Genomic DNA, 9,334 nt, shown 5'->3' on the forward strand with positions numbered 1-9,334 from the left:
AGATGACGAGAGTGGGCGCGTCGCCCCCGTGCCCTCCCTGACCTGCCCCGGGGCTCCCCGGTGCCCCACACCATGCTCTGGCCCTGCCTGTCTACAGTCAGCCTGAGCAGAAAAGGACCAGGCCGCCGTCTCCTGCCCTGAGGTTGGGACTGGGGTTCCTCACCCCTTCTTCGGGGCTGCGTGGGCCTCCCAGCACCTCCCCGTCTCCATAGCTCAGCTGTGATGCAGCCTGGGCTGGGCCCGGGGCCCGGGGCTCAGGGCCCGGGGTCACAGCTTCATCGACTCGGGGGCCTCGGGGAGCGGCTGAGGTCAGCGGAGCGCGGGCCTCCCGGAGGGTCTCCAACACAAGGTTCCCGGTGGCCTGGGGACCCGGGCCCCGACGCCCCCTCACTTCCCCTTGCCTGGGTGAGCAGGGAGGCCCAGACACTCCACGGAAGAGAGACCGAGTTGTCAGGAAGTACAAGCCCGGCTGGGGCACCGTCTGTGAATCGTAGATAGAGCGAAGGGATCCCCACAGGAGCACGACCGAACTGGTCCTGAGATGTCCCAGCCCAGCGGCACAGCTCGGAGCAAAGCCCCCCACGCCCACTCGCGGGGCAGCCTCATGTGTTTTTTTTCTCCCTCTTTGGGGCTGGAGGACCGGGATCCAGGCGGGGCAGGGCCGGCTCCTCTGAGGCCCTCTCCTGGGCCCCTCGCCGTGTCCCTCTGTGCCTGTCTGTATCTCCATTGCCTCTTACAAGGACTCAGCCAGAGTGGATTAGGGCCTGCCCATGTGGCCCCGATTTACCTAAATCGCCTGTGTAAAGACCCCGTCTCCAGGTATAGTCACGTCCCGCGGTGCTGGGGACCGGCCCTTCGACATGTGAATTGCGGGGGACGCAGCTCAGGCCGTAACAGGGGCCCTCTCCGGCGGAACCCACGGAGCCCTCCCCTCTGTGGGGAACCGGAGGAACATCTCTGTCCCTCCTGAGTCTCCTGTCAGACGCACACACCTGTCCCCACACACCGTTAGCAGAACCGTCTCTAAACCTCAGGCTCTCCTAGAAGGCGGCCGGCAGCTGGTCTGCGAGCGGCAGGCTCACAGGGGCTGTGTCCGGGGCCCGGGAAGGACCCTGGGGAATCTCACGGCCCTTTACCTCTGATTCTTTCACGGCCTCAAAACCGGGCACAGCACAGGCCCTCAGCACCCTCCAGCGTTCCCCGTGTTCCCCAGGCCTGTCCTGCCCCCCGAGGCTACGGCCAGGGATACACTGACCACACCGTGCTTTGGCTCTGGGGATGATGACGTATTCCCCCGAGAAGGCTGAGTCCCCAGGGTTCCCCGGGGGCCCTCCGACAGCCCGGCCCCCACTCCCTTGTGGCTGAAACTGTCCTTTGGCCTGGATGTGGAGCCTCCCGGAGCCTCTGTGTGAGAGCCAGTGACGGTGAGTCCCCTGGGGCCACGGCCCGGGTGTCATCAGCCCCGGGTGACGGGCTCCTTAATTTCCAGGAGTGACCGGGGCCCAGGGGAGCAGGACCCCGGGCTAAGGGGTGACACCGAGGCTGAGGACAGATGGCTTCAAGTTCATCTCTGTCTCAGCCTCAAATCACCTTCCTGAGACAGCAGCCGGGACGGGCCGTCTCTTCACGGAAGGTCTCACTCTCTCCAGACACCACATTCGCGACTGTGTCCTTCACGATGGGACCTGCCCCCACGGTGTGGCCCAGGGGGTTTCCTCCCCCGCCTGCTCTGCCTGGCTGGCAGAAGGTGGCAAGGCTGTGCCCTGTTTCGCCACAGAGTGTTCCCCCCCCCCCCCCCCCCCCCGCCGGGGGAGGGCTGACCCACTCTGGTCACTTCCTGTGTTGTTAGGATAAATGGGGGCCGGGGAGGGACGCCCAGGGAAGGGGCCGCCGTGGAGAAAGCTGCATCTGAGCTCTTCCCCTCGGGTCCCCTGAAGATGCTGTGGCTACTGTTTCTGACTCTCCCCTTCCCGGGGGGCTCTGTGCCCGTGACCCCTGGTGAGTCCGGATCCCCTCCAATGTGCTCAGGGCTCCCAGAAGTAGTCCAGGGGTTGTGGGGACTGTCCCTTTGGGAAAAGCTTCCCTTGTCCCTTCCTGAACTCTGAGGTCATTGTCTGGGCCCCTGATAGCCCCTCAACTTGTTCCGCAGCCCCCAGCCCAGGACGAGAGTCGGTGGGCATCGTGGGGGGCTGCGATGTCTCAGGCTGGAGGTATCCGTGGCAGGTCAGCCTGAGGTTCTACGACATGAGGCTTGGCCTGTGGCAGCACGAATGCGGGGGCTCCCTCATCCACCCCCAGTGGGTGCTGACTGCTGCCCACTGCGTTGAGCCGTGAGTCGTGCGTCACCATCCCCGTGGCTGGGTGCAAGCTGGGTGGGGGTGTGCCATGTGCAGGGTCCTGCTGTTTTGGGCGGGCTTCCTGGGGTCTCCCTCCCAGCTCTGCGTGCCCCCCGCCCCCCCCCCTGAGAAGCCCTGGGCCCCTTCTCCCCCAGGGAGGACTTGGAGGCTTGTGCCTTCAGGGTCCAAGTCGGGCAGCTGAGACTCTATGACCACGACCAGCTGCACAAGGTGGCCGAGATCATCCGCCACCCCAAGTTCAACGCGAGCCTGTCCGCCTGGGGGGGCGCGGACATCGCCCTGCTGAGACTGGAGGCGCCCGTGATGCTCTCTGAGCATGTCAACCTGGTCTCCCTCCCGCCTGCCTCCCTACGGGTCCCCTCAAGGAAGATGTGCTGGGTGACCGGCTGGGGTGACATTGCGGACAACTGTAGGTATTGGGGAGACTAGCCGGGGAAGGATAGGGGGATGGGGTGGCTGGGCCTTTAAAGAGAGTGGCTCACTGCACGGGCCTTTTGGGATCCCCAGGGTCAGGCGGATGCCGGGGTTCTGGGCAGGAAGTTTCTGGAACAGACGTCAGGAACTGGACGCTCGCCCCGGGGCAGGCGGTTCCGCGTTTGACTCCGGCCCCTGCCGTATCCGAGCTGGACTCTGGCCACCACAGTCGGAGGGCGCACGGGGGCGGTCACGTCACGGGGGACGAACTCAGGCTCGCTGAGTTTGGGCGAGCCACAAGGTGCGGGGCTCCTCTGTCGCTGAGGCGGAGTTTCCCCGCAGGAGCCGTGAGTCCCGCCGACACTGGAGGGCTCTCCCGGGGCCTGTCCTCGGGCTCGGGGGCCGAGACTCCGGCGAGGGAGTCCTGCGTCCTGGAGCCGCGTGGGCACCTGGACAGATGCCCGGGCACAGAGGACGTGGGCTGTACCTGCGGGGGCTGGTGCTGGGCCCCGGGGTCAGGCCTGGCAGTGGGGGGCGGCCCAGCACACAGCGGCCGGGAAGAAGGCGAGCCCGGTTCTGACGCGGCGCCTCCCCGCAGCGCCTCTGCCCCCCCCCCTACCACCTGCAGGAGGTGGAGATCCCCGTGGTGGGGAACAAGGAGTGTAACCGCCACTATCAGAACTCTTCGGACAGCAGCGATCAGGTCATCAAGGCCGACATGCTATGTGCGGGGAGTGAGGGCCGGGACTCCTGCCGGGTGAGGCTCCCGGCTGCCCTGGCCTCGTCCTCTGTGCCCTTCCCGCCGGTCCCCGGGCCGTGGGGACGCGGGGAGCCCGGGCTGAGGGCCTTCTCTCCCCGCAGCTGGACTCCGGGGGCCCCCTGGTGTGCCGCTGGAACTGCACCTGGTTCCAGGTGGGGATCGTGAGCTGGGGCCACCAGTGCGGTCATCGCGACTTCCCCGGGGTGTACACGCGAGTGACGAGCTACGTGCCCTGGATCTGCCGGCACGTCCCTCTGTCCCCCGCACCCTAGAAGGGACAGACCCCCGAAGTCCCTTGTCTCGGCACCACGTTTCCCTGCGGGGTTGGGGGGAGCGGGGGAGCGGCTCCTCGAGGGGAGTCCAGCGTGGGAAAAAGCCCAGGAAACACAGGGGACCGCTTCGATTGGAGTCTCATTAAACGCTCTGGGAGAACCGCCCAAGGCCGCGTCTGTGCTTGACTGTGGTGCGTCTGCTGCTGGGGGGGGAGGGGTGGGGGGGCGCTGGCCAGGCCTGCCTGTTGGGGTCCCTGGCGCTGGCATCTGCGGGCCAGGCAGAGAGGAGAGGGGTGGCTCCCGGGGGCCCCGAAAGAATGTCAGGGGACGATCGCTTCTCGGCCTTTTGGCTAAGATCAAGTGAAGAATGTCAGGGGACGATGTGCTGCTTTCGGTGCCGGGGGGGCTTCGGTCCTAGATCTCTCTTCCTCCCTCCCTCCGCTGGCACGAGGCTCGGGATCCAGCGGGAGGCCCTGGGGGGTCCTCCTTTGCCCCTCTGTTCCTCCAGAACGCCCTGCACTCCTGGACGGTGTCGGGCCCGTTCTACAGACCATTTCCTCGCCTTCTGGCACCAGATGCTTCCCTGGATTTTCAATGTCCCATCTGACAAATCAAAACGTCTCTTTCTCTCATTCTGATAACGTGTCCCGAAAGCCTCGGTCCCCTAAGGTCCTCCCTGCGGGGATGACATCAGGCCGCCAGGTTACCCTGCGAGGACAGCTTCACCAGGAAAACGGGGGTCTCCTTTGGCGCCTCTGGAATATCTGGCCGTGAAGGTGACGGGACAGCTGTTCCCCGCCCCACACACCTGTCCGTCAGGGTCCTGAATGCTCCGACCTACAGCAAGGAAGTCCCACATCAGGGGCCCCCCAGGCTGCGCCCCGTCCTGTCCTGCACGGCTCTGCTCCAGAAACCTCAGCTCTGTCCCTCCCCGCCAAACCCAGCTGCCTTAAAAAACGAACAAACACAAAACACCAAATAAACATGGAACTGAAAAACTTTTAAAGAGCTCAGAGCTTTCATTTTCTGACTAATTTGTAGCTGACGAACCAGGACACGAGTGCCTGGAGAAGCCACCCAGACATCGGTGTCCATAAACGAGTTGGGGTCTCCCGGGCACCCCTCCCTGCACTGGGGACGTGGGGGTCTTAAAAGGGACAGCCACCAGGCGTGTAGTAGGACCATTCTGGGATCATCCATCAGATGGGGGCCCAGCGTCCAGCCCCCCCTGAGTTCGGGGGTCCCTTCTTAGGGGTCGGCGGGTGCTTCCCCATCCCCTCATCGTGGTTCGGCCACGTGACCGGGTGGAACCATGGCAGGGACCCAGCTGTGCCGGCAGCAGGGAGGCTGAGGGCGGACGAGGGCGCGGGTGAGAGGTCGGCTGCGGTGACGGGGTCGGGGGGCAGCCCCTCATGCCCAAGCGTCCCACCCTGCCCCCTCAGCCCAGGTTTCAGGGCCCAGCAGGGACTCACCGGGCTCCAGATGACTGGACCCTCCCCCAGCCACGGCACCCTCATCCCGCAAACCTCCGCCAGACCCCGGTGCTGAGACTGGGGAGCCTTGTCCTGTGCTGGTCCAGCGTGTGTCCAGTCCTGGGAAGAGGGAGGAGGCCTCCACGCAGGTCGTGCTGGGTCCCCACGGAGGTCGCTGCACCCATGGCCCTCGCCGGCTGGGGCCAGGTTACGGGACCTCCTGTGGGGCTGCCTGGGGAGCTGGTGGTCCCGCAAGGGGTCGGAGGGCAGGTGTGGACCCAGGGCCTGGGCCTGCAGAACGAGGCTCCACCCTTACCCTTCGGATCTGCGCCCCCCAGGACGGGCCTTTCCTGACCCTGGGCACCTACTATCACCCCAGGAGGCCCGATTCACCCCCGGATGGGCCTGTGTCCACTCTGGCTGCTGGGTTCCCAGCGCCTGGCCCTGGGCCAGCAACAGTGGGTTCTCTGAAGGTGCTGGTGCCCTGACCACTAGTGGGGGGGGGCCTTGCCCCCAGGTTCCCCGCTCTTGGCCCACCCACTTCCTGGGCTTGCAGGATAAAGGGGCTCCGAGGCCCCAGGGGCAGAAGGGAGAGGACCCAGAAGGGTGAGGACATAGCCCAGACCCCTGCCCTCTCCATCCCAGACGCGGGGGACCTGGCCCTGGTGTCCTGACTCCAGCCGCCCCCTCTCCCCCCACAGATGCTGTGGCTGCTGTTCGTGACCCTTCCCTGCCTGGGGGGCTCTGTGCCCGTGACCCCTGGTGAGTGCCTACCCCATGCAGTGCTCCCGTTGTCCTGAAACCCATCGGTGACCTCGGGCCTGCACTGACCTGGAGTGGGACAGGGTTGTGACCCTTGGGACATGCTAAGTGTGGGAGGCTGTGCTTAGCCCCAGGCGGCGGCCTCTGGGTCCCTGACGGCTCCCCACTGCGCTTCCCCAGGGCCTGGCCTGGGGCCCGAGCTGGTGGGCACTGACGGGGACCATGACATCCCTGCTGGGAAGTGGCCATGGCAGGTCAGCCTGAGGGTCTTCAACGAAGAGTGTGACCGGTGGCAGCACGAATGTGGCGGCTCCCTCGTCCACCCCCAGTGGGTGCTGACCGCGGCCCACTGCGTTGGACTGTGGGTGACTCTGGCCGCCCCCCTGGCAGGGGAGGGGGGCGGGAGGGGAGCAGGCAGAGGGCCGGGGTGGTGTGAGGGGACAGTGTCCTGGGCCAGGAGACTCCGGGTCTGGGTGGCTCTGGGGGCGTCAGGGGGAGCCTTCAGGCTCTGAGCCCCTGGAGACAGTCCTGCTGGGGGGGGGGGTGACCAGGTGCCCGCCCCCATCCGGCTTCCTGGAGAAGCTCCTGGTCTCTCTCCCAGGGAGCCAAAGAAATACAGGGTCCAAATGGGGCAGCTGAGACTCTATGACCACGACCAGCTGCACAACGTGGCCGAGATCATCCGCCACCCCAAGTTCAACGCGAGCCTGTCTGCCTGTGGGGGCGCGGACATCGCCCTGCTGAGACTGGAGGCGCCTGTGACGCTTTCCCAGCACGTGAACCCCGTCAGCCTTGCTCCTGACTCACTGGTGCTCAGCCCCAGAACAAAGTGCTGGGTGACCGGCTGGGGCACCTTTGGGGCCCCGGGGAAGGCCGGGGGGGGGCCCAGAGGAGGGACAAGGCAGAGGACACGGGGGTGCGGTGGGGACCGCACGGCCCACGGCCTCGGTCGGTGGGGGAACATGCCCGTCACAGATGGGCCGGCCGGACTACTGGCCACCCACCCCTGGCCCGGCCTCAGGAGGCATCTGAGAACGTCCTTGTTTAAACTTGGACAACAGCCTACGAGCAAGGGGTCCCTGCTCCTGCAGCTGGGAACCCAGGGACTCGGGACTCGTCCTGCTGGGAGGGGTTCACGGCTGTGCTTCCCTCCCTGCCCGTTTACCCAGGCTGATTGCACACCGGAGGTTGAGACGGGGAAACTGAGGCCGGGGTGAAGGAGGCCCCGGGCTCAGGATCACATGATGGTCCTGGGAGGGGCTCCCTCCCCACCCTGACTCGTGTCACTGGCCGGCTGCGGGGGTTGGGGGGGACCCGCAGGCTGAGAGTGAGGGTGTGGCTTCCTCCGGCACCACCCCGCCCGGCGACCACCAAACACGGCAGGGAACCGCGTGGCTCCCGGACCCCAAAGATCCCTCAAAACCCATCCCAGCTCTTTCTGGGGTCTGGCTGTGAGTGAACTTTCTGGGCCCCCAGCCCCGGGCGTGGCCCCGCTCTGTTGACGCACCAGAATGTCGAGGCTTGGCCTCTTGGTTGTGAGTAAAGTAGCAAAGTCTTCAAAACCCCCACCGTGTGACCGCCAGTCGGGACAGGGACCTCAGTGTGGCTCGTTGGTTTCCGCATGGCCTTTCTCTCGTGTACCCAAGCCTGGCCTCTGATTTCATGGAGCGGCTTTTGGATACACGACAACAAATTGGCCATGATTCCCGTCCCTTTTTCCATCCAAGTGATGGTGTGACGCGTGACTCCGAGAGGAGGGACCCAGGGGAGCGTGACCTGGCGCCCCGGGGGGAGGGGCGTGAGCCCCTGGAGCCGCCCTCTCTCACCCAGCCCCTCCCGCAGCCCTGCCATCCCCAGCCCACCGCCTGCAGGAGGCGGAGGTCCCCATCGTGGAGAACCAGGTCTGCGAGAAGATCTACCGCCAGGGGTCACCTGCTGGAGGCCACGGCCGTGTCATCAAGAAGGACATGCTGTGTGCAGGGAGGAGGGGAAGGGGTTCCCGGCAGGTGAGACTCGGGCCCGCCCCTGCCCTCCATTTCAGGGCTTCTGGGTGTTGCAGTAGGGCGCCCTGCGGCCGACTGACCTGTGAGTCCCCCTTACAGGGTGATGCGGGGGGCCCCCTGGTCTGTTCCTGGCTGGACATGTGGATCCAAGTGGGAGTGCTGAGCTGGGGCATGGCCTCCGGGCACATCGACTATCCTGCGGTCTACACCCGCGTGATGACCTACTCATCCTGGATCTACCAGCACGTCCCCCTGGGGCCTTGATGGGCCTGTGTGGCCGAGGAGCCAGCCACCCCTGCCACCTCCCCCATTCGGCACCACCGTCTCCCAGGTGCCCTGTCCCCTCGGTGCCCTGTCCTTCTCTGACTTTGGGGCCCAAGAGGCAGAGGAGGGGCTGGGAAGCTGGTGTTTCCTTGACAGCGGGCACGTTGGGTAAGAAGCGTCAGGGACCTCCCTCCTTCCCGCTGTCTGCTGTCCTATTAAACTGTGTGCAAAGCAGCCTCCAGGATTTCTGCATGTACTTGACCGCGGTGGGGAGGGGGTACTTCCTGGTGGAGGTTCCAAGGCTCTGAAAGCTTCAGGAACAACCTGGACCAATTGTATCTGCTGGCAGGGCGAGTGGCTGAGCCGGGGAGGCCCCGTGGTTACTGCCCTGCCCTGGGTGGGGTCTGTTTCCAGGAGGCCACATTCTAGACCCCTCCTGCGGCTCGGCCTCCCTTCCCAGCCTCGTCCCCCCCAGTCCTCAGGGATGAGACCAATGTCACCTCCCGGCACTCCTTCCCCTGCATTACCTCATGTTCCCTAACTGCACCATCGAACCCAGCCTCCCCTGGGGGCCAGACACCAAGAAAAGTGAGAGGTGGTCCTACGCCGGCATCTGTCCTTCCCTACAACAGTGGGGATTCACTCCAGCTCCTGCAGGACGGCCTGCACCCTGTCTGCCAGTGTGGGGCCCGGGAGCCCGCCGGCCATGTGGGGCCACGTACGCATCACCAAGAGTGAATTACGTGAAAACTCACATCCTCAGTCTCGCTGTGGCATAGTGGGCACAGAGACACAGTCCACTGTTGTGGAAAGTTCCACTGATCAGTGCTGTTCGAATTTCAGAAAGTTGACTGTGGCCAACAAGATCCAGAGGTGGAGGCGGGATGACAGCTCACCTCTCTGGCTGGGTTCCTGCCCAGCTCCTTCCCTGTCCCAGTCTCTCTGCTCTGTCCTCCTTCCAACATCTGACTCCTCTGCTCCCCCCACCCCCACAGGGTCCTCAGTCCCTTCCACCCTGGTGGCTGCTGCT

At 65.4% G+C, this 9,334-nt stretch overlaps 2 protein-coding genes across 3 annotated transcripts; both read left to right on the plus strand.

Moving 5' to 3' along the window:
- The first annotated feature begins 1,893 nt into the window (after positions 1 to 1,893).
- Positions 1,894 to 3,968, plus strand: LOC121019735 (mastin-like). The gene is given in 6 exon segments (XM_040459495.1): positions 1,894 to 1,998; positions 2,150 to 2,330; positions 2,492 to 2,766; positions 3,370 to 3,377; positions 3,379 to 3,528; positions 3,633 to 3,968. Coding segments are annotated over 6 exon segments (846 nt in total). The 5' UTR covers positions 1,894 to 1,937; the 3' UTR covers positions 3,804 to 3,968.
- Positions 3,969 to 5,976: 2,008 nt separating this feature from the next.
- Positions 5,977 to 8,538, plus strand: LOC121019737 (mastin-like). Of its 2 annotated transcripts, none has more exons than XM_040459497.1 (5): positions 5,977 to 6,037; positions 6,218 to 6,398; positions 6,639 to 6,909; positions 7,880 to 8,043; positions 8,140 to 8,538. In XM_040459497.1, the coding sequence occupies exons 1-5, from the start codon at positions 5,977 to 5,979 to the stop codon at positions 8,201 to 8,203; spliced, it is 741 nt and encodes a 246-aa protein (XP_040315431.1). In that variant the 3' UTR covers positions 8,204 to 8,538. The 2 variants fall into 2 exon arrangements, with proteins under 2 accessions (XP_040315431.1, XP_040315432.1); XM_040459498.1 differs by having other exon boundaries at positions 6,639 to 6,898; positions 7,874 to 8,043.
- Positions 8,539 to 9,334: the final 796 nt, after the last annotated feature.

Source organism: Herpailurus yagouaroundi, unplaced genomic scaffold (assembly GCF_014898765.1).
Source record: "Herpailurus yagouaroundi ecotype Mexico unplaced genomic scaffold, PumYag 222, whole genome shotgun sequence".
NCBI lineage: Eukaryota > Metazoa > Chordata > Mammalia > Carnivora > Felidae > Herpailurus > Herpailurus yagouaroundi.

Excerpts from the sequence above, each read along its gene's own strand:
- LOC121019737 (XM_040459498.1), top strand. The coding sequence starts at position 5,977 with ATGCTGTGGCTGCTGTTCGTGACCCTTCCCTGCCTGGGGGGCTCTGTG. Across the intron at positions 6,038-6,217 it reads CTCTGTGCCCGTGACCCCTG|GGCCTGGCCTGGGGCCCGAG; the intron begins GTGAGTGCCTAC and ends GCGCTTCCCCAG. Across the intron at positions 6,399-6,638 it reads GCGGCCCACTGCGTTGGACT|GGAGCCAAAGAAATACAGGG; the intron begins GTGGGTGACTCT and ends TCTCTCTCCCAG.